This window comes from Prionailurus bengalensis, chromosome B3, assembly GCF_016509475.1.
Source record: "Prionailurus bengalensis isolate Pbe53 chromosome B3, Fcat_Pben_1.1_paternal_pri, whole genome shotgun sequence".
Lineage (NCBI taxonomy): Eukaryota > Metazoa > Chordata > Mammalia > Carnivora > Felidae > Prionailurus > Prionailurus bengalensis.
In genome coordinates, this window is record NC_057355.1 from 80,898,345 (window position 1) to 80,923,204 (window position 24,860).

Below are 24,860 nucleotides of genomic sequence, written 5' to 3' on the forward strand. Positions count from 1 at the left end.
AACACTAATTTGGAAAGATAATTTCATCCCACCATTTATTGCAGCATTATTTACAATTGTGAAGATATAGAAACAACCCAACTGTCCATCAGTAGATGAATAGGTAAGATACTAGGTACACACACACACACACACACACACACACACACACACACGCAATGGAATATTACTTTACCAAAAAAAAAAAAAAAAAAAGAATGAAATCTTGCCATTTGCAACAATACGGGTGAACCTAGAGGGTATAATGCTAGTTGAAACAAGTCCGTCAAAGACAAATACCATAATTTCCACTCATGTAGATTTTAAGAAACACAAAAAAGAGACAAAACAGACTGTTCAATACAGAGAATAAATTGGTTGTTGCCAGAGGAGAAGTTTGTGGGGGGATGGGTGAAATAAATAAAGGGTAGTAAATGTACACTTAACCATGATGAGCACTGAGTAATGTGTAGAATTGTTGAATCATATTGTATACCTGAAAATAATATAACACTGTATGTTAATTATACTTTGATAAAATAAAAAATAGCAAAACAAAACCTTGTGTAAATCATAGAGAAAGCCAATGATTAATTTTGGTAATGCGAATTTTTTGGCTTTAGATTTAAAGTGACCTAGAAAAGCAAGAAATAGGATATGCTACATAATATGTGGCCAGAAAGCCCAGTAGATCTTTACAGATTTTTTTTTCCCCTTATGGAAGTATGCAGCAGAATAAATACAGAGAAAAGTGAATTGACATGAGGAGTAAAATGTTTAAAAGGACATGCATTCCTTATTTTTTCTCATAAATTTCTCATATTTATTTATACCTCAACTTGTTCCACAGAATTGGAGGTAGCTTACAATAAAAGCACATAGAGGGGCGCCTGGGTGGCGCAGTCGGTTAAGCGTCCGACTTCAGCCAGGTCACGATCTCGCGGTCCGTGAGTTCGAGCCCCGTGTCGGGCTCTGGGCTGATGGCTCAGAGCCTGGAGCCTGTTTCCGATTCTGTGTCTCCCTCTCTCTGCCCCTCCCCCGTTCATGCTCTGTCTCTCTGTCCCAAAAATAAATAAACGTTGAAAAAAAATAAATAAATAAAAATAAAAGCACATAGAATAGTCAAAGAGAGAATAATTAATCAAAGTCAAAATCAAACATAGCCCTTAAAATTTTTTTCTGGCCCCTGTTTTCCATAGTCCTTCATGAGGCTTCTATGGAACATGAAATAAACTAGAAGGAACATTGGGACAGAGTTATACATAGATTCCACAAATTAATGGTGAGGTTTCTTCCTTGGTCACATTAAGTTAGAAATAAAATTTACCATATCCTCTGGTCTTTTATGTCCATGAATGCTTAAATAGGAAATGGAAATTTAATGGTCAACTTTTAAGTTAGTTGTTTCTTAAAACAAATACACTTTTTAAAGCAATGGATTTTTTTTAAAGGTCAGTTATGTTGAAGTACTGATAAGTACCTCAAGAATCAAATTCCATGCTCGAGTTACGTACTGACTGTGATACCAAATGTTAATACACATGCACAATTTTATTAGGTACTCTTTGTATTCACTACAAAAGTAAGTATATCTTTTTATTTTATTTTATTTTAAATTTATATCCAAATTAGTTAGCATATAGTGCAACAATGATTTCAGTAGATTCCTTAATGCCCCTTACCCATTTAGCCCATCCCCCCTCCCACAACCCCTCCAGTAACCCTCTGTTTGTTCTCCATATTTAAGAGTCTCTTATGTTTTGTCCCCATCCCTGTTTTTATATTATTTTTGTTTCCCTTCCCTTATGTTCATCTGTGTTGTCTCTTAAAGTCTTCATATGAGTGAAGTGATATGATACTTCTTTCTCTGACTAATTTCACTTAGAATAATACCCTCCAGTTCCATTCATGTAGTTGCAAATGGCAAGATTTCATTCTTTTTAATTGCCGAGTAATACTCCATTGTATATATATACCACGTCTTCTTTATCCATTCATCCATCGATGGACATTTGGGCTCTTTCCATACTTTGGCTATTGTTGATAATGCTGCTATAAACAATGGGGTGCATGTGTCCCTTCGAAACAGCACACCTGTATCCCTTGGATAAATACCTAGTAGTGCAATTGCTGGGTCGTAGGGTAGTTTTATTTTTAGTTTTTTGAGGAACTTCCATACTGTTTTCCAGAGTGGCTGCACCAGTTTGCATTCCCACAAGCAGTGCTAAAGAGATCCTCTTTCTCCACATCCTCACCAACATCTGTTGTTGCCTGAGTTGATAATGTTAGCCATCCTGACAGGTGTGAGGTGGTATCTCATTTGTGCTTTTGATTTGTGTTTCCCTGATGATGAGTGATGTTGAGCATCTTTTCATGTGTCGGTTGGCCAATCTGGATGTCTTCTTGCAGAAGTGTCCATTCATGTCTTTTGCCCATTTCTTCACTGGATTATTTGTTTTTTGGGTGTTGAGTTTGATAAGTTCTTTATAGATTTTGGAAGTATATCTTTGTTTTAAGTGCATGTAAAATCCTTTATATTCTTTTGAGTCATTTTATTTAACACCTATGAAAAAGTAAAAGTGAAAGGTGTTATTATTCAAAGCTACACAGATTTTCCCAAATTTTGTAACACTGTTAAATGTGACCCTTATGTTCATTTGTTTACCACTGTATGCATGTGTTTTGGATTTTATTTTTTAACTAATAGACTGTTTTTTGGAGTAGTTTTACATCTGTAGAAAAAAATGAGTGAAAAGTACAGAGAATTTCCATATTCCTCTTTATCACCTACCCCCCAGTTTTCCCTATTATTAACATTTTGCATTAGTGTGTGGTACATTTGTAACAATTCATAAGTGAATATTAATACGTTGTTATTAACTAAAGCCCATAGTTTTCATTAGGGTTCACTCTTGCTGTTCTACATTCTCTGGGTTTTGACAGATGTATAATGACATGTATCCATATTACAGGATCATGCAGAAATAGTTTCACTGCCCTAAAAATCATCTGTGCTCTGCCTACTCATCCCTATTTCCCTTCCCCTGAGTTCCTGTCACCCATGTCTTTCTACTGTCTTCACAGTATTGTCTTTTTCAGAATGCCTCGTAGTTAGAATCATGAAGTATTTCAGTGTCTTAGTGATGTGAGTCTAAGACTTCTCCAAGTCTTTTCATCACTAACACTTGATTGTCTGGATGTACCAGTTTGTTTATCCAATCAGTCATTGAAGGACATCTTGATTGCTTTCAACTTGTGGCATTTGTAAATAAAGTTGCTGTAAATGTCCCTGTGAAGATTTTTGGGTGGATGTGTTTAACCCATGAGGTTGGTTGCTGGATCATATGGTAAGAGTATGTTTAGATTGGTAACAAAACTACCCACTGCCAAACTGCTTTCCAAAGTGGCTGTGCTCTCCACCAGCAGTGAATGAGAGTTCATGTTGCTTCACATCTTTACCAGCATTTGGTGTTGTCCATGTTGGATTTCAGCCATTTAAATATATGTGTAGTGGTGTCGCATTGCTTTAATTTGCAATTCCCTAATAACATACAATGTGGATCATCTTTTCATATGCTTACTTGCCATCTGGGTCTTCTTTGGTGTGGTGTCTGTTTGGGCTGTTTATTTTCTTATTGTTTAGTCTTAAGCATTCTTGGTATTATTTGAGGAAAAAGTCCTTTAAAAGATGCATCTTTTGCAAATATTTTCTCTGGTTGTGTTGCTTGTCTTCTCATTCTCTTGGCAGTGTCTTTCACAGAATAGAAGCTTTTAATTTTAATTAAGTACAGCTTACTGATTTCTTTCTTTCATGGATCATGCTTTTGTGTTGTACCTAAAGAGTCTTTATCCAAGATCATCTAAATTTTCTTCTGCGTTTCTCCTATCTTCTAGGAGTTTTATAGTTTTGCATTTTACATTTAAGTCTGTGATTCATTTTTATTTAATTTTTGTGAAAGGTAAGGTCTGTGTCTAGATTGTTTTCTTTTACATTAGATGTCTGATCCATCACCATTTGTTGAAAAGACTATCCTTTGTCCATTCAGTTACTTTTGTTTTTCTGTCAAAGATGGGTTGACTATATTTGTGTAGGTCTACTTCTGTACTCTCTTTTCTGTTTCATTGATATATTTGTCCTGCTTTTCGGCTAGTAGCACATGGCTAAGTATTGTAGCTTTATTTTAAGTCATAAAATCAGGTATTGTCAGTCCTCCATCTTTTTTCTTCTCCTTCAGTATTGTGTTGGCTATTCTGGATCTTTCTTGTCTCCATATAAACCTTAAAATCACTTTGTTGATATCTACAAAATAACTTGCTGGTAGTTTAATGGAGATTGTGTTGAATCTATAGGTCACATTGAGAAGAGCATGGAATATCTCTCCATTTATTTAATTCCTTGATTTCTTTAATCAGATTAAAGATTCCTCATATAGATCTTGTATGTAGTTTGTTAGATTTATAGATATTTCATTTCCTTATTTTTAGTACTAATGAAAATAGTATTTTTGCTTTAATTTCAGATTTCAATTGTTCATTGCTAGTTTATCAGAAAGCATTTGGCTTGTGTGTATTAACCTTGTATCCTGCAACCTTTGTATAATCACTTACTAGTTTCTAGAGTTTTTGTTGTTTTTTCTTTGGGATTTTCTACATAGATAAGCATGTTATCTGTAAACAAAGATGGACTTATTTTTTTCCTTCCCAGTCTTTAAATTCCTTCTCTTTCTTTTTCTTTTTTAATTGTATTAGCTAGACCTCCATTATCATGTTGAAAGAGTGCAAGAGGGGGACGTCCTTACCTTTTTCCTACTATAGCCATTGACTTTTGTGTATTAACCTTGTATCCTGCAACTGTGCTATAGTTGCTTATTAGTTCCAGAAGTTTTTTGTTGTTTTTTGAAATTTTCTACATTGACAATTGTGTCATCTGCAAATGAAGAGTTTTTTTTTTTTCTTTATTCCAATCTGTGTACCTTTGATTTCCTTCTCTTATTTATTACATTAGCTAGGGTTTCCAGTACAGTGTTAAATAGAAAGTTGAAAGGGAGTATCCTTGCCTCGTTCCTGATTTTAGCTGGAAAGCATCTAGTTTCTCATTATTTGCATTGGGTTTTTTTGGGTTTTTTTTTTTTTTTTGAGAGAGACAGGTAGACAGAGTGTGAGCTGGGGAGGGGCAGAGAGAGAGGGAGAAAGAATCCGGACCAGGCTCCGGGCTCTGAGCTGTCAGCACAGAGCCTGACCCAGGGCTCAAACCCACAAACCGCAAAATCATGACCTGAGCCAAAGTTGGACACTCAACAAACTGAGCCACCCAGGCACCCCAGTTGCATTCTGTTTTCTGAAAGAGATTGTAGAAAATTGTTTTAATTTCTGACTTAAATAGTTGATGGAATTCATTAGTGAACCTACCTAGATCTTATGCTTTCTGTTTGGGAAGATTATTCATTATTGATAAAATTCTGTAATCAATTCTATTGATCTTTTTGAAGAGCCAGCTTTTGGTTCCAGTGATTGTCTCTGTTGATTTCTTGTTTATAATTTCATTGATTTCTGCTCTAATTTTTATTATTTCTTTTCTTCTGTTTGCTTAAATTTGTTTTTTCTTTTTCTGGGTATATATTTGAAGAGTTCAACACACTGTTGGTATAAATTAAAACTAAATGCTTCTGAGAGTCATAGTAAAATAAGACAATATAGTTTACAAGTGCCCTGTAAATATTTTTTCTAGAAATATTAATCAATTTTTAGATTTCATTATGTTGCTAATATTTTTGTTTTTAATACTTTTCATATAAACATGTAAAATCACTTCATGTACATTTAAAATTTTTTATTACATAGATCACTTTAGTCAGAATTTATTTTTAGGAGTCAGTATACAATATAATTTGTAGATTAAAGTTGCATGTGTATTCTAAAACAGATTTAGGGGCGCCTGGGTGGCGCAGTCGGTTAAGCGTCCGACTTCAGCCAGGTCACGATCTCGCGGTCCGTGGGTTCGAGCCCCGCGTCAGGCTCTGGGCTAATGGCTCAGAGCCTGGAGCCTGTTTCCGATTCTGTGTCTCCCTCTCTCTCTGCCCCTCCCCCGTTCATGCTCTGTCTCTCTCTGTCCGAAAAATAAATAAACGTTGAAAAAAAAAATTTTTTAAACAGATTTAAAGTAACTTTCACAAATAGCACATAGAACAAAAATAATGAAATAAAAACTCAGTAGTTATAATGATAATTCTCAAATTTGGCTTTGAATTTTCAGGCAACCAAGGTAAAAAAAAAGAGAGAGATGTAATTAAGTTAAAAAAACAACAACAACAAAAACCTTCTTACCAGAAAGGAGAATTTGTTTTTTATTCTTTTTTCCTTTTAAGTTTTATTTATTTATTTATTTTAAGTACACTTGACTCCCAGTGTGGGGCTTAAACTCACCCAGAAATCAAGAGACACATGCTCTACTGACTGAGCCAGCCAGGCACCCTTTTTTATTCTAAGCAAAGTGTTGCTTAGCATTGTATTACAAAATACATTGTTCATATTGGGCATTATCTGGAATAAATTGAGTGATACAATGATATTTTTACACTCACATTTTCTATAGCAACTTTAATAAAAGTCAAAGGTGTAATACTAATATATAATTCAGTGAGGGTGTTTTGTGAGTTTCCAATGTAGTAATGTCTAAGTTTATAGTGTCTAGAGTGGAAAGATTGCATATTCTTTAAATATTATGTTACTACTTTATTTAGTTGGTCTTTTGGTAGGAATTAGCAGAGAGGTTGAAGTTACGTATTCTGATTTGGGCCTAAAATGCTAGAAATTCATTGTGCTTGGTTGAGAGAAAAATGCATCTATTTAGAAATAAGATAATCAAGTATTAAAATTGATAGGCTGTTGTAAAAAATTGAAGATCCTAACCAGATTCCTCACCCTGACGGTGCAGTGTCCATCACTGCATAGAAATGAGGTAGAGGTATAAGGATGAATTTTATTCAAGATTTCTAATTCACTCTGTCATATGAACAAGTACTCTAGAGTAAATATATTCATCTACCTTTGTTGTAGAACACCTTCAAATACAATTTAATGTATCATCTGGTTTTTGCACCACATAATTTCTTAACGATGGCAGACCCATTCAAACCCACCAGTATAAAATGCAACAGAATACACACCTAGATAATGGAAAATACGTTAACTTGCTATTTTGTTGTATTATAAAAAGCACTTGAGATTTGGAGAATTCCAGTTGTCTTTGAGGGAGGGCACAAGGCACACAGTAATAAGTAAATAGTAACAAGGAGTTCATATTCTAGTAACCTACACCAACTGCAGACTATTATAATACAGTGTTCAAGTGCTGCCACCTGGAGGATGGGATATGTAAATACAGCACTAAAAAAATGATACGGATTAAACATGGGGAAAAAAGAACAGGAAAGGAAAGGCTAGGGTGTAGATGGTCTTCAACTTAGGTATAGGTTATATCCTAAAAATATGGTTCTAAGTTTATTTTAGCTTAGGCTATGCTTTACTATAAGTAAAATGTGATGCACAGACCCCTGTCCTACAAACCATATTTAATTCATTATGTAAAATGTTGCTAATACTGTCTTTGAACAGAGAAGAGTTTATCATCCCATCTCTCTCCTGTGAGAAGTAGGAGAGGAATATTGAGATTCTTAATAGTAAAGGAAGTATAACTCTAATCCTTTTTGCCTTTACTTTCACTGCTGACTTGTGCTAGGTTATAGAATTAGGGCTTGGAAAAGAGGCAAGGTCAAGAAATACCACTCTATGTCATCAACCAGTCGTAGACTGAGGTGAGAAATGAGAATTGTAACTAGCAGTGAGTAGGGAGTACCAGAATGGTGGTGTTTGTAGCTGGAATGTAAAGAATGGTTAAGAGAAGGAAAAATCCCCTGCAGTTGTAGGAAAGAAAAAGAAATTCATTTCATGCCCTGTATAGGTCATCTGACAAATGTGCTTCGGTAATAGATTTTCTAAAGAGAAAGAATACCACTTGTTCATCTCAGATGACTCTTAAGAGTTCTCCATTATTGTGAGTGAAGGGACAAGCTATTTTTTTAAAGGGTTCCCTTTTGTCCTTTTCAAACCTGGTGGGCTTTTGCAGTCAAAAAAAAGTTGTGTGTGGGGGTTATGCTAATTTAATATAAATGTTGAGGTAGTGTACTGAAACATGAAAAACATCAGCCTGATTTTCCAATGGTAACTCTGAAATTGGGAGAAAAACACTAGAATTTTTTAAAAATCACATTCCTCCCTTAGCCCTTTTAAAGAGATTTTTAAGAAATTCATGGCTTTCAGAGTGTATATTCACTGGATATAAGTTGTATTCCATGCATAGTCCTCTGGGTCTCTATAATAATCCTTTTACTGTTTATTGATATTTATTGAAGTTACCAAAAATCTGTTTATTATCTTGACCTTGTTATTTTGTTTTATATTTTTAATTTGTTTATTTTTTATGTGATTATTGTTATCCAAATTGTATTCTCCTTTGAACTCCTATTGTATAAGAATAATTAATCTTTGGGATTACAGAAGTTGTTTCTCTTAGTATTTCCTTTACTTCAAGAAATTGAGAAAGAACTTCTATATATTATCTATCCAGCCAAAATAACCTTTTGCCACATATAAATTACATGTATTACCAAAAAAAAACCCCAAATATGTACTAATTGACAAATATACTTTCTTTCATAAAGCATAAACAAAAGAAGCAATAAATTGTACTTGAGGAAAATATAATTTTCCCTACTCTTTATCTGTGGTGTACATTGGAGTCTGACCTGGATTTGAATCTCAACTCTCTACTACTTCTACTCTGGTAACCTTGAATAAATATATGTTTCTGTGTGTCTGTTTCTTCATCTTTAAAATGGGACTAATAATTCTTAGTTCATAGTGTTACTTGGAGAATTAAATGAGATTAAGTTAGTAGTTTTCAAACACTGTTCTCTGGTACCCTAGATCACTATAGAGACATTTAATGGGTCGCTTGTATCTATTTTATGTTTAGGGTTCTGCAGAAGATTTGATTTGAGAAAGAGGGTCCTGAGGTTCTCTGTTTAAAAACATTTGAAAGCCATAGCTGTAAGTAAAGTGCCTTGCACAAATAGATCCTGAACATATACTAGTTCTGATATTCAGGCTAGAAAATCTCCACTCAACTCTTTTCTCTCCTTCATGGGAATCAGTATATTGAAATGCTAAGTTAATTTTCTTTAATGCTTTATCGAGGTATAGTTCACATAGCATACAGTTAGTTAACCTATCTAAAGTGTACAGTTCAATGGTTTTTATAGTGTTTTCACAGAGTTGTGCATTCACAACCAAAATGTACTTTTATAACATTTTCATCGCCTCCAAAAGAAACTCCCTACCCACTAGCAATTAAACTAACTTACTTTTAGATTCTGTTTGCATTGCTTGTTAGAAATTTAAGTGTAAGTTAATACATGAAGACTTAGCAAAATAAATCTAATGTCTGTAGCTACAAAAATCAGTGAACCATGTTTCTTTTCTTCATTCGTTTGCAGGTACAGACATTATACTCCATTATGGCATTGAACCTACTTAATTTTATATATTAAATCACTAAAGACTTGGTTCTTTACATTTTTCACTCCTAGAAGTTCATCCGTCTACTTTTGTGTCTTCTAAAGATGACTACTTGTTCTGTGTATGTCCTGCTTTTAGTTGAGGAATTCAACAAAGACCTTGTCAAGTACTTGTTATGAGCCAGGTGCTATGTTAAATTCCCAGGGCTAAACGATTAATTAAACACAGTCTAGGGAATTTACCGTTTTAGAAGGGTAGCATGTAAATAAAGGAGAGTAATATAGTATGAAGATTGTTATTATGGAGAGGTATGTAAAATGCTGATGGTACACATTTAAGGGGGTAATAAATTCCTCCAAGCAAAAAGGAGATTGATGGGCAACAAGGGGGAACAAATAGAGATTGAAGAGAGTTGCAAAGAAGCTGGTCCCTGAAGAATGAGTAGAATTCACTGCACAGGTAATAGAAGAGGAATGTATTCTTAAAAACTAAGAGAATAACCCAAGCCTATGCCTAGAGGACTACAGGTGTACACAATGTTTAATCAGAAGTCATTGAGGTGTTTGATGTGACTAAGTGAAAAGTGGTGGGTGAAACAGAAATGGTTGGCTAGAGCAGATCATGAGGGCCTGAAAGTCAGCTTAACACCTTATTTTATATCCTTCCCCCCCACCCCCTTTCCAGTCTTCACTCTAGAGATGATTAGCCTTTACCAGTCTCATATTCAGTTCACATTAACATAGTTCCTACTACCATCATTTTAGTTCCCCCTGGAGTTATCTTTGACTTTTTTCACTACTTTGATTCCCATATCCATTCACATGTTAATTATTAAATGTGTCTCTTCCTTTCTGTTCCCACAGCCAGTACCATGGTCTCTTTCCTAGGATCTCTTTTCCATTTCTTTTGTCCTTTTTCAAAATTAAAATTTTCCATTGCTAAGACTTCACCTCTTAATCTGTAGTATTCAAAGTAGCATTATACAGTAGTGAAAATAGTTCCTATATCAGGGAATCTGAAGAATATGAAGGACCCAAGGGTTTATAAAAAGGAAGACCCTTATAGGGTTTATTATACTCTTCCAAGAGTTGACTGGCAAGAGAATTCTCTGTGTACTGATGTAGAATATATTGTTGAGTTAAACCAAGGAACAGAAGAGTATAGTATATTCCTTTTGTGTCAGAAAGCCGACAGGTATTAGGATATAGACCCTGTTTGCTTACATTTTGCATAAAGGAACTGGACAACTGTAGAAGAAATAGTTGAAGTAAGTATCCATAGGAGTAGGGGTAGAAGAGAACAAGGGTGAGGACTGGTCTCAAAATACCTTTTTATGTTGTATTGATTTTTAAACTGAGTATTTCAGCTATTTAAAACTGGCCTTGTGTGCCACTGTGGGAGAATGGGATTGAGGGACTCTGATTTTCTGTTGCTTTATATATGAAACTCCTTAGAATGAAACTATCATTCAGACTTCTCCACTCTGACTATGCATGGTGCAGTTCCTTTCACTGAAATGAACTCTATTCCTGTCCCCAGTCACTTTGAAATCTCAAGTCAAAATTCATCACTTTCTTCTCTACAATGGGTTAACTGTTTATTTCGTTCTATCATCTTAGCTCAGTATATTTATGTTCTGTGTTTATATTTTGGTTCTTCATTGGTATCTCTGAGTATTCTAATTTATTTCATGAATGGTTTCTACTCTCGTTTAAATTGTTAACACTTTCAATAGAAATCATGTTCTTTTCTCTTTTGTGTTATTGAAGCATAATTTAGTAGATACTTGATAATGATAATTTGTATTTACTTTGGAGAATCCTAATATTTTAACTTCATTTGGATAGTTTTAATAAACAAATTTTAAATTGGAAAAGGGATCATACAGGAGAGCTAAGTTTGACTACTTTTCCATTACCTAAAACTTCAAAGTATTAAGTAGGAAAATTAATGAGGAAGTTAGCTTTGTTTAAAAACCACTAAAAATAATTAGGGTAATTTTCTGTCCAGTTTAAGTTGAAGATGTGTGGATTTGTGCACTAAAAAAGTAAACATAACATGACCACCTGACATTAATTTGCATGGAATACAATTATTTATTTATATGCTAATTGCTAATAAATACAGTAATTGAGATTGGTGTGATTTTTATCTTTGCTAATATATGACATGCAGAATTAATTCTGAGTTTATAAGTCAGGTATGGTAAAATAGTCAATCTGTAATTTTTTAAACTAAGTGTATGATCAAAAGTAAGAAACTTGAAAGTAAATTCTATTAGTAAATGAACACTTATTTTTAAAAATTGATCATAGAAAATAGAAACTTGTAAGCTGAGAGGCCCTTAGTATGTCTTTATTACTTCATATAGTCTAATCTAATATTTATTTTGAAACAGGCAAGAAAACTAGATGTATATTTTGAATATGAAGAAAAAATAATGAGCAAAACTACTCTGGATAAATCTCTTCTAGATATAATATCAGACCCTGATGGTATGTACCATAAATTTGAGGTTAATGTTAAGTTTCAGAGCTGTTGAATCCAGCATGTTCAGTATAAGTAAAATCTGAATAGAATTATTATTTTTCCAATCCATGCCAATAATGAGATAATTAAATGAGCTAGTTTCTGTTGAGAAGTTCGTAGCATAGCAATTCCTGAAGTGGAAAAATGATTTGCATTTTATTTCACTGAACTTCTCTTTGATGGTATTGAAGAACTTGTTGCATTCATTTATTTAAAGTGATATATCTGGGGAAAAAAAATAAAGTGATATAGCTGAAGTTCAAATTCTGCTGGTTTTAGGAAGACTTGGAAGTATAACATTCAAAGCAGGTGTCTCTAAATGATACACTTCTCATTACTTTAGTTTAACCCTAAAGCATTTCCCAAAAGGATATATCTAAAACTGAATTCTGTTTTAAATATTTAGGGACTTTACTTTTAAAGAAACTCCTTAATCAGTCCCTTTCATATTTACGTTTAACTAAATATTTGTATGTTAGATTTTCTTAAAACAAGATATGACTCTTTGTACTTAGAAAATGTTATAATTTTTACTTTCAGTTATAATGATCATGGGGATCTACATAGGTTTTAGCCTCCAAAACTATCCAAACTTTAGAGACTTGTTGATCATTTCAGAATAGTTTTCAATTCAAATCTCAGTAAACTGCTTTTCCAAAATGAATAAAAAGTATATAAGCTATTCAGCTTATATTTTGCATACAAGTCACTTAGCTGAATGATGATGGTTTCTGAGTTAGACTTTGATATGACTTTTAGACTTTATTCCAAACTGAAAAGTAATAAATTCCAAATTGTTTGTAATTAAAGATTCTTTTCACAGAAACTTCTCTAAGAAGCTTTAGGTTATTGCTCACACTTTTAAGAAGCTGGATTTGTAGTGAGAACATACTATTTTGGAGTTATTTGCACTTTACAATGAAAAAATGCAAAATATATAAGCCCATCATTTCAGAGCTATTCCTTATTATTTATAATAAGTTTTGACTAAAGTTGAAGCAAATGAATGTGTTAATAAAAAACTATCAGAACCTTTCTCTATTCTTTCCCCTTACTTTCTCAGTTTAGTTTTAAAGACATTAACTACAAGAGAACAAGGTAGGCATTCATGCAAAGTGGAAGTCTGGTGCCATTTTAGCCCAAAACAAGATGTTGCAACCTGAGCAGGATGAGAAAGGCATCCACATGTGGGACAGAGGGAAGCATCAAAATCCCAGTGGATTGAGCAGAGAAGCCACATGTGAAAGCATGGGCTGTAAGAGCTGTAACAGATTGAGGAGGGTGACTGTACACAGTAGCAACCCAGCATCAGTCCAAGTGTGGTGAGAAGTGTGGCCAGGCATGTGAGCAAGTCTATTGTAGAGAATCAGAGCCCACATGGAGTGAGAAGACATCCATACAGGCAAGGGGATGGCTGCAGAGATAGGATATTTGTTATATACAGTGCACTGGTTAAAGAAGTGTATATGTCAGGTGCTACAAATGGTGCCAGGTTTCCTCTTGTCAGAGAAGGAAGAGAAAACAAGTAGAGAAAGGGAGAAAACTATACAAGTAGAGAAGGGGAGAAAACTATAATGAGCTCTATAATGTTGGATTGGAATTGGAAGTATTATAGTCTTGGTGTTTTCACTATATATTTGTCAGACAGAAATAAATATAACATGTGCGTGCACATATATATATACATATATATATATATATGTGTGTGTGTGTTCAGTGAACTGAGCAGGGCTGGGAGCAACAATGCCCTAGTGTAAAGACTGTAGCTTATAAATACATTTTCTACTAGGACTCGTTGGAGAAGTAGTTGATGCTGAGGATATTAAAAACAGTAACAGGCATCTACAGGCCCCTAAAACTCAGAGAGAGGGGAGCCTTTCTCTCCTGCTTTAGGAATGGTGGTGCCAAGAGCATACAGCAAGCCTGGTTGCTTTTTTTCTTTGTCCTTTAGCTGCTTAGTCATAGTTGCAGGAAATGCACAATAGAACAGGGTAACTAAAGCCAAAGCTTTCTGACCGAAGCACCAGAAAGGGAAAGCCAAGGGAATTGGAAAGTACCAGGGAGATTGCAGAGAGGAAGGAGCTCAGGAAAGCAAGCTCATAAAGTTGTTTATGAATTCCTGGGCTCACTCCTGAGCTGCACATACGTGAATTTGATCCTAAATAGCATTCCTAAGACTAAGAGTTGAAGGGCTATATGATTTCCCAGTTCCCACAGTGGCTACTAGATGGTTGGACAGATCCCAGTAGCACTGCAGAAGGTTTTGAAAATAGAAATCGATGATGGAACCACAACCCATAGATAGCTGGTGGGAACTTTGGCCTGAACCCAGCCAGGCTAATTCCCTGCTAAAACAAAAATAGCAGCTTTCTCCTGGGATTTAAACAAGACCCTGAATTTCATAACATAATATTCATTGTCCAAGATACAATATTTATTTGTAAACATCAGAACTTTGGAGAACCCATCATTGATCTTTATTACCATTCTTTGCCATAGTTAGGGAGTAAGGATAATTTGAGAATGGTTATCTGGATTCTAAACCATATAAAAAACCGATGGTTCATTAGTCACGTTTTGAAAAAATTTTCCTAGTTTTTATTCTATAAGAAAGTATAACACTGCCAAGTTCTTGAGTATTAGGACTTTGAAGTGAGAGTACATATTGTTATTGGTTGGTGGTAAAACTGAGTTACCGGTGACCAGTGCCTCATCACTTTGTACCAAAGCACACCCAGTAACAGGGTGGAGAATAAATGAATTTCTCTGTAGTTTGGGGCTCTGGGTAGTAAGAGTAGCGGATCAAACTCAATGTGAGCAAGAAATTTCTTTGATATCTTACGTTTGTCTTAGAATTTCTAGCAAATATATTTTGCATAATACAACAGTGTTTATTTTAATATATAAATGTATTCTTTTCTCAAATCTTATATAGTGATAGAATACCCTCAAGAAAGAGGAGACCTGTATATTTTGTGACCCCACTTTTGAGAAGTATTTCATACTTAGGTTTCATAACCTAACACCTAGCAGGACCATACAGCTGTTTTCCCAGGACAGTCTGATTTTTATATTTATTGTCTTTACATAATTAGTACTGACATCCTTTTTCCATCTCAGAAGTATACTGTTTTAGATGTGTGTGATTATCCTACCTATTCCGTTCTTTCTGAGGGTTTCAATCTAAAAGGTTCATCTCTTGGGGCACCTGGGTGGCTCAGTCAGTTAAGCATCCAACTTCAGCTCAGGTCATGATCTCTCGGTTCACAAGTTCTAGCCCCACGTCAGGCTCTGCGCTGACAGCTCAGAGCCTGGATCCTGCCTCAGATTCTGTGTCTCCCTCTCTCTCTGATGCTCCCCATTCATGCTCGCTCTCGCTCTCTCTCTCTCTCTCTGAAAAAAAAATAAACATTAAAAAATTTTTTTAATAAAGATACATCTCTTATAGACACTTAGGAAGAGAGAATGAAGATACTCCCATATCCCATTCCTTTACTCCCACAACATTTAATCATTTTCCATATCTGTGTGTTACATAGTCATAATTAGAGTGCCTATAACCTTAAATCACTTGAAAGAACCATATTTTATCTTGTCATATTTATATATGCCTTAAATTTTTATATACTTGTGTTGACTATAACACTTAACCAGAATTCTGAAAGTTTTTTTCCCCCCTATGTAGCAGGAACTCCAGAAGATAAAATGAGGCTGTTTCTTATTTATTATATAAGTGCACAGCAAGCACCCTCTGAGGTATGTCCTCTTTGTTTAGTTATTGGATAGAAGGGGAGATATTTGTTTGTTTCAAAAATAGAAGACAGATCACTGTGACCAAATAACTACCTCATTCCTTTCTTTAAAAAAAAAACAATTTGTTAAGGCTGGTTCTATTTACTGCTGAGTTTTATAGCAGTATTTATTGTCACCAAAAGAACTATCCACTCATGAAATGTCTGATCACTTTTAAGTTGTTGGAATATGAATTGAATTCAAGTGCCCAAATTCTTATTTCTGGGAAAATAGCTATTATAAATGAAGTTAACCAAGTTTGCTATGCTTTTTGTAAGTTTGGCCTTATTTCTCATTATGTAATGATCTTAAAAGCTCCATTTCATTAAGCTGTAGCCACTAATGCTTTCCACTGAATTTATCTTTAACCTAAAGTAAAAATGTAATATTTTAAGGTTATATAAAAACTAATGTCAATTATAGAACATAAGGAGTCAATTGGAAGAAAATACCCAAACTTCCAAATTGCTATGTAAATATCGCAATTTAATTAGATTACACTTCAGATTTATGTATGTCATATGATTCATATAAAAAAATGAAATTGAGATTTTTTTTAATATTGCAATCAAATAACTTTTATATCAATAAATGCCTCACAATTATTGGGAAATGACATATTTCCCTTTCTAGATTTTTTTTTCCCCTGGAAAAGAGGATTATGGATAATTTTGTTGTTTTCTTTTTCTGTGACGGGCCATCACTTGCTTTAGAAGAAAAAAAAGTTTATAGGTAATTAATTGACTTTGAAGGCAAATGGTAATTTTGGTGTCAGTGTTGTTGCCAGGTTAGAGACCTGCTAACTCTCCTGTTAACTCAGTAAAATTTTACTGGTGAGCAGCAAGTGTTAGAACTTTGGAGATGACACCTAGGATGATACAGTAGTTATAAACGTCTTTCCTTTGCCAATACCATGTATTTTTATAAGTCTGATAGATCATAACTCATTTTTTTGGTCAAAAATCTTGGTGTTAAATCAGTAAGCTAAACCCAATATTTGCTTTAGGCCAATTCTGCTTTGTTCTGGGAATACGTCTTTTATTTTAATTTAGTAAGAAAGTGTAGTTTTCTTTGTTGTTTTTTTTTTTTAAACATACATTTTAATGGCAATTTACAAGTCCAGATACTTGCTCATTCTAATTTTTTTTTTTTTAAACATTTGTTTTTGAGAGACAGAGCACAAGTGGCGTAGGGGCAGAGAGAGAATGAGACACAGAATCTGAAGCAGGCTCCAGGCTCTGAGCTGTGAGCGCAGAGCCCGACGCGGGGCTCGAACTCGCAGACCCTGAGATCGTGACCTGAGCTGAAGTCAGACGCTTAACCGACGGAGCCACCCAGGCGCCCCTAGTTTTCTTTTTAGAAGCATCTCATACCTGTATCTTAGAGGATTTTTATAGGTATATATACATATATATTTGGCTTATATATAAAAAGGCTTATAGCCTATTTATAATATTTGCTTCAGAATTTATGATTCTGAAACTTAATTCAGAATTCCCTTAATTTGACCACATTATTTTCATTTATTTTTGGTAAGGACTATATTTTCATAAGTTTTAAGTGATCATTAAGAGGCTTAAAGCAAATTATGATTACTGATGTCAGCTGATAGCCCCAAAAATGCAAAATAGTGAACATCTCTGGTTGAAGGTGAGCTTTAAATTTCTGACTTGTAAGGGGCACCTGGGTGGCTCAGTCAGTTAAGCATCCGACTTCATCTCGGGTCATGATCTCATGGCTCCTGAGTTCAAGCCCCGTGTCAGGCTTGGTGGTGACAGCTCAGAGCCTGGAGCCTATTTGCATATTTTGTGTCTCCCTGTGTCTCTGCCCCTCCCCTGCTCATGCTCTGTCTCTCTCCTTCAAAAAAAAAGTAAACATTAAAAAAAATTAAATTTCTGTCTTCTAAAATTTTTATAATGGAATCACTATGATGATAGGCTCCTATAAATTACAGGAATTCAACTGGACTTACTCATCAGGAAACAAAAAGAACAAGAAAGAGAAAACAACAGTTTAAAAAGTGTAAGACACCTGATACTCCATTAATGCATTTGGACCACTAGAGTGTATATGACAGGGGAAAACCTGAATCTGCATTTCCCCTCAGTCAGTGTCATACCCCTTGTGTTTCTGGTTCTGAAATATTCTTGGTCAAGCCAGTTGGTTCATATAGTGATTATCCTGAGGAAAGGCAAGTTCAAAAGTGGAGGAAAAATTGACTGACTCACTGAGGGATGACAAAGTACTGGATAGGTGATTTGGGAGTCTGTCAAAGGTAATTTTCATTAGATGTGATTTTTGTCTCGGGTGTCACTCATATACTCAAAATATGACTCCGTTCTACTTGGGCGCCTGGAATTTAAACTCGTGCCTTTGGTCTGACTTTTTAATGAATAAAATAATAACAAAATGGTCTTCTCTTTCATGAAAGTAATAATTTTTATATCGTTCTTTGCTTATTTCAGGCTGATTTGGAGCAATACAAAAAAGCATTAACTGATGCAGGATGCAACCTTAATCCTTTACAATATATCAAACAGTGGAAGTAAGTTTTATTTTCTTCTTATATAAAAGAGTACAGTGGAAGTCCCAAGAAGATAAGAATGTTACTAAGAAAATTGAACAGTGCCTTAGTATTTTTTTTTTAATTTGGTGACATAAATATTTCCCTATCTGGCCCTCTCTATCCACAGCTTAAAATTACAAAAAATGGTGATGCCTTTCTTTCCTAGAGAAGTTGATGTTTTCTTCGCTGATTAGATACGAGTGACAAAGACTGAAATGTTTTGGGTCAGCCATCTCAAAAACATCAGAAGAAAATTTTAATTTCACTAGTAGAGAAATGCAGATTAACATAGCACACAGATACAGTAAAGTGCTGTGCTAAGGATACAGAAAATTAATTGGTGCATTTATATTCTGCTATTAGAAAATATAAATTGTCACCATTTTGCCAGATGGTATAAAAAATTTTTTTTTTTAATCTTTGTGGGGTGCCTAGGTGACTCAGTCGGTTGAGTGCCGACTTTGGCTCAGGTCATCCATCGTCTCACAGTTCATGAGTTCGAGTGCCATGTCGGGCTCTTTGCTTATAGCTCAGAGCCTGGAGCCTGCTTCGGATCCTGTATCTCCCTCTCTCACTGCCCCTCCCCCACTCATGCTGTGTCTCTCTCTCTCAAAAATAAAATAAAAACATTTTAAAAAAATTATTTTTAAATCTTTGCATACTTCTAAGGTTTCAAAGAAGTAATTGGAATTGTAAAATCTTAGAAGCAACCAATCTCAATGTTCAACAGTAAGCATTTCCATAAGATAGAATACAATTGAAAATTAAAATTCATGTCGTATAAGACTAATGACACTGGAAAATGTGTATATGATAGTGAAAAAATAGTTTACAACAAGTGATTTCTCTCTTTGTGTCTAGAGACTCTTCTAGACCTTGGAAATATAATAGTGACCATGTGGAAGGCTCCTTCAGTCATTGAATTTACATTTGAGTGGAGGGAAAATGAATCAACAAATAAGCAAACAAATGAACAGAATACTGTTAAATGATACTAAGTGGTATAAAGAAAATAACACTGAGTGATAAGATCTTAACTTGGGGGTAAAAGTTAAATTTGTTGAGAAGATCAGGGAACGTGTCTGAGTAGGTGATATTTGAGCCAAAACTTAGATGGCAGTTTTTACATTATGATCTCTATTATCCATCCATCTATTTTTGTGTGTATTTGTATATATGAACATAAATCTATATACATACAATTGCATACCTTGACATATATTAAAATGTTAACAGTGGATAACTCCAGGTGGTAGAATTTCTTCCCTTTCATGTGCTTATCTTTATCTTCCAAATTTTTTACAACAAACCTTACTGTCAAAATATTTCTTTCTTTTTTTTTAACGTTTATTTATTTTTGAGACAGAGAGAGACAGAACATGAACAGGGGAGGGTCAGAGAGAGAGGGAGACACAGAATCTGAAACAGGCTCCAGGCTCTGGGCTGTCAGCACAGAGCCCGACGCGGGGCTCGAACTCACGGACCGTGAGATCATGACCTGAGCCAAAGTCGGACACTTAACTGACCAAGCCACCCAGGTGCCCCTCAAAATATTTCTTAAAATGGGGTGCCTGGGTGGCTCAGTTGATTAAGCATCCAAATATTGATTTCGACTCTGGTCATGATCTCACAGTTTTGAGTTAAAGCCCCATGTTAGGCTCTGTGCTAATAGCATAAAGCCTCCTTGGGGCTCGCTCTCTCTCTCTCTCTCTCTCTCTCTCTCTCTCTCTCTCTGTCTCTCTCCCACAGTTAATAAATACACTTAAAAATATTTCTTTTTTTTTTTAATATTTCTTAAAATGATTGTTTTAAGACTATAAGATTGAATATGCTTTCCAAGCTCAACAGTATGTCAAGTTGTTAACAGTGGTTATCTCTGAGTTTTTGAGTTTGAGTGCTTTTTCAAATTTTTTTTTTATGATTTCATTTATTTTTTTAATTATTTATTATGAGTAAACGAGTGGGGGAGGAGCAGAGAGAGGGGGAGAGAGAAGCCCAAGCAGGCTCCATGCTGTCAGCACACAGAGCCTGATGCAGGGCTTAATCCCACGAACAGTGAGATCATGACCTGAGCTGAAATCAGGAGTCAGGCACTTAACCAACTGAGCCACTGAGGCACCCCCAATATTTTATTTTTAAATAATCTTCTACACCCAACATGAAGTTCAAACTTACAACCCAGAAATCAAGAGCCATGCACACCGACAGAGCTAGTCAGGAGCCTCATTTTTTTTTTTTTTAAGTCATCTCTACCCTCAACATGGGTCTCGAACTCATGACTCCAAAGTCAAGAGTTATATGCTCTACTGACTGAGCCAGCCAGGTGCCCCTGCTTTTTCAAATTTCTTTTTATTTCACTATGTTCTTGTAATAAGAAGAAAATATACAATAGACCTCTGTTTAAAAAGAGAAACTGAAAACTGCTTTTTCCAATTTTTATAATATATACCTTTACACATTGGCTTTGTGGCATATGTCATTGTTCTTTACATTATGATTTGTGGAGAACTCCTTAATCAAACATTTATTGTTGGAAGAGGAAAGCCAGTCTTGGACATCATTTTATATGGTTATAAAATACGTAATTCCTAGCATTTTTCTTTATAATTATAAAGAGTAATACAAGTTTTTTGAAGAAAATTGTATAAAACTCTGTTAGAAAGGAAGTAAAAATTTACTTGTAATATCATCATCCAAAGTCTACAGCTAAACACTGTATATCTTTTTATATGTACATTACATGTATTTTTTAAAATTTGGGAATTATTAGTATTGATACAGTTTTGTATTCTAGTTTTCCATTAACTCATTTTAGCAGTCCATTTTCTTAAATAATTATAGTGTTTCTTGGAGCACCTGGGTGGCTCATTCGGTTGAATGTCCAGCTTTGGCTTAGGTCATGATCTCACTGCTGGTGAGCTCGAGCCACAGGCCGGGCTTTGCTCCAAAGCTGGTGGAGCCTGCTTGGGATTCTCTGTCTTCCTTTGTCTCTGCTCCAACCCCACTTTCCCACCCTCCCTCCCCACCCCTCAAAAAGAAACATTTTTTAAAAAGTTTTTTTTAATAGTGTTTCTTAAATTTTCTTCAGTGGTACTATTTAGTGTGTGAATATTGTTTAGCCATAAAAATGTGCCATGATTTATTGAATCCTTCCATATTGTTTAGATATAGTTCATTCTAGTGAAAAATAAGTATTTGTTGAAGGCAGAAATTCTAGTCTACTTCTGAAAACATTTGATTCACATCCTCCTTCCTGAACAAGGTTGTGATTTTTGTGTTTGGGATTTCTCTAATGGTATTTTCAGTGAGTTCTGTCCCAGTTGAAGTAGAGTGTTTTTAACATTTCGATTATCACATCTTAGTGATTTCCATTCCGTTTTTTACTCTCATATGATTTTCTCATATTTATGTAAACTTTTTTTTCTTTTACAAAAACAATTGAAATAGTTAGGAATCATTATAGAAGAGTATTGAGTCACATAAAAGTGTTTATGGTATGCTATTAAAATGTTACAGAACAGTTTTACAGTATATTAATTTTGTTTTTAAAGTATATATGTTATATATATGTGTGTCCAGGGATTGGAGGAATATACACAAAAATCATGATTGTGAGCCTCAAAGTGTTAGGGTTCTTTTGGGAGCATTTTGTGTCCTCAATTCTCTATGGTAAACATACTCCCAGAAGGAAAATATTTTTAAAAGCACATCTAAGTGCCATCTTTTTGCCAGACTTCAGAAATTGTATAGTTTAGTTAAAGAGAATTCTGGACACTTAGAAAGATTTGAAAATAAATGACTACATGCAATTAGGTATAAAAGTGTGTGTTGTAGAAAATAACTCTTAAAAGGAAAAATCATTGGGTGGTAGAATAGTTTAATGAAAAAATTGGTTTTGGGGCACCTGGGTGGCTCAGTTGGTTAACTGTCCGACTTCGGCTTAGGTCATGATCTCACAGTTTGTGGGTTCAAGCCCTGCATCATACTCTGTGCTGACAGCTCAGAGCTTGGAGCCTACTTCGGATTCTGTGTCTCCTTCTGTCTCTCTGCCCCTTCCTGGCTCGTGCTCTCTGTTTCTCTTTCAAAAATAAATAATCATTAAAAAAAAAATTTTTTTTAATAAAAGAAAAAAGTAGTTTTGAGCAGAGTCTTAAAGGGAAATGCATAATTTCTGTTGGAGAAGAAGGCAGTCCATTTATCCCCCTCAAAGGACAGCATGAACAAAGGCATATGTCTGGGAATGAGGGAGTATGGAATGTGGGGACTGATAAAGAGACTAAACTTAGTTCATGATTGTTCTTTCAAGGCAGCAAGTCTGTTTCATGTTAATGACCAGATATAATAAAAGGAAAAAGTCTTGATGTTTGGGAAATGAATGCATTTGTATTTTTTAAAGAATTTCAAGGGCTCCTGGGTGGCTCATTCAGTTGAACATCCAACTTCAGCTTGGGTCATGATCTTGCAGTTCGTGGGTTTGAGCCCTGCATTGGGCTCTGTGTTGGTAGACCAGAGCCTGCTTGGGATTCCCTCCCTCTCTCTCCCTCTCTTCCTCTCTCTCCCTCTCTCTCCCCCTCTCTCCCCCTCTCCACCCTGCTTGTGCTTTCTCTCTCTCAAAATACATAAACTGCAAAACAAAACAAAACAAAATCTCAGTGTTTCAGTACTAATTGTACTGTACTTGGACAACATTTTACATGATTACAAATCATATAGTCAACATTTATATAATTGTTTCAGTGCTCATTATACTGAAACATTGTATTATATTCGTTGAAAGATGATTCTCTTTTCAGAAATGTCTGCATAGTAAAAGTCAGTGGAGTTTTTAATACTGTGATGCTGAATGTTTGCTCTGATAATCAGTTTTTCAATATAGCTTTTTTTATTTCATAGGGCTTTTGCCAAGATGGCCTCAGCTCCTGCCAGCTATGGTAACACTACTACTAAGCCAATGGGGTAAGTATTTTTAATAATTCTGACGGAATAAGTCTGGTACTCCAGACCATAATTAATAATTAGACTCTCAAGCCCTAAAAGCACACTGACACTTTGGGGCACCTGAGTGGCTCATTCGGTAAGCACCCAAGTCCTGGTTTCGGCTCAGGTCTTGATCTCACAGTTTGGGAGTTTGAACCCTACATCGGGCTCTGCACTGATAGCATGGAGCATGCTTGGGATTTCTCTCTCCCTCTTTTTCTGCCCTTCCTCAGCTTGCTGTCTCTCTCTCAAAAAATAAACATAAAAAAATAATAATTAAAAACATGTTTTTCAAAATAAACATTTTTTAAAATAAAATGTAAGTTAATATATTTTACATGGTATGAGCTGTTGGCTTCTTTTGCTTCCTTGTTCTTAAAACATTACATTTTTTTATTTTCAGAAGTTATATGAAGGTTAAAGCTACTTTTATATCACTGTTGATAAGTAATACAGATTTGGAGCTAGGCACTCAAGACTTAGCTTCAAGAGAGATGTAGGCATACTATTAAATGACAGGGAGGAAATCATTTAATAGTAGGAGGAGGTCTAGGTCTAGGTCTGACTCCTGACTCCACAGAATCCTATAGTGTGCATGATTTTCAAAGTAACTGAACAAGGTAATTCTAACTACTCTTTTTCATACCATACTTGTTTCAAATTCTTTAAGTTTTAGAATAAAAGTGTACAATCCAGAGGAAAACAGTTTTATTCTAGCTTTACCTCAAGCTTCCAGTTTTAATGGAACAGTTTGCAAAAAGCAAAAACACTCAGCTAAGCAAGTGTTTTAAATGCTTGACAGAATGAATCCAGCTAGCCTCACCTTCATACAGTGCTGTGTAAGTTAGCAGTGCCTCGAGTTGCCTGGTACCAGGGAATTGCCTCTGAACTCTTCATTCCAACAAAGATTACTTTCTCTTGTTTCTGTTAAAGCATTTCCACCTTGTCCATCCTTTGATTTCACAGAGGAGTAAAGGCAAGATAGGGAAAAGGAAATTTATTTGGAAATTACTCTCATGTATTTAGTAGACTTTCCAGTTCCATATCTTAAAATCTTAACTGAATATTAAAAGCCTAAAGATTTCTTGTGGATTTCATAGTTGAGGATTTTAATAAAATGTGTTGTAAGAAAATCTTGATGATTTGAAGGCTATCCCTAGCCTTCTGATATCATAATACAGGAATACCATTCTGTCCCACACAACATCCCTTGATCCCAAATGAGAGATTGACTGAGCCACAAATATATGCCCAATATGGCAGGTCATTTATTGATGCTACTTTTGTTGTTAAATACTCAAACATTTCTTCAGAACTGAGGTAAAATTCACCAGGTATGTTATGCTTCACATTTTTATGTGATAGAGGTTATGTATTGTGGGGAGATTGTATAAACACAGGACTGGATGTAGCTGCTGTGATGTAGAGAATATAGTAACTT

General features: G+C 35.0%; 1 protein-coding gene across 2 annotated transcripts in view; it reads left to right on the forward strand.

Annotated features, from left to right (window-relative positions):
* SCFD1 (sec1 family domain containing 1) overlaps positions 1-24,860 on the forward strand; it is a 117,273-nt gene that overhangs the window by 56,700 nt on the left and 35,713 nt on the right. For both annotated transcript variants that reach the window (XM_043554315.1, XM_043554316.1), the window contains exons 15-18: positions 11,954-12,050; positions 15,770-15,840; positions 18,342-18,421; positions 23,336-23,398. In XM_043554315.1, the coding sequence (XP_043410250.1) occupies positions 11,954-12,050; positions 15,770-15,840; positions 18,342-18,421; positions 23,336-23,398 (311 nt within the window). The remainder of the gene's footprint in view (positions 1-11,953; positions 12,051-15,769; positions 15,841-18,341; positions 18,422-23,335; positions 23,399-24,860) is intronic.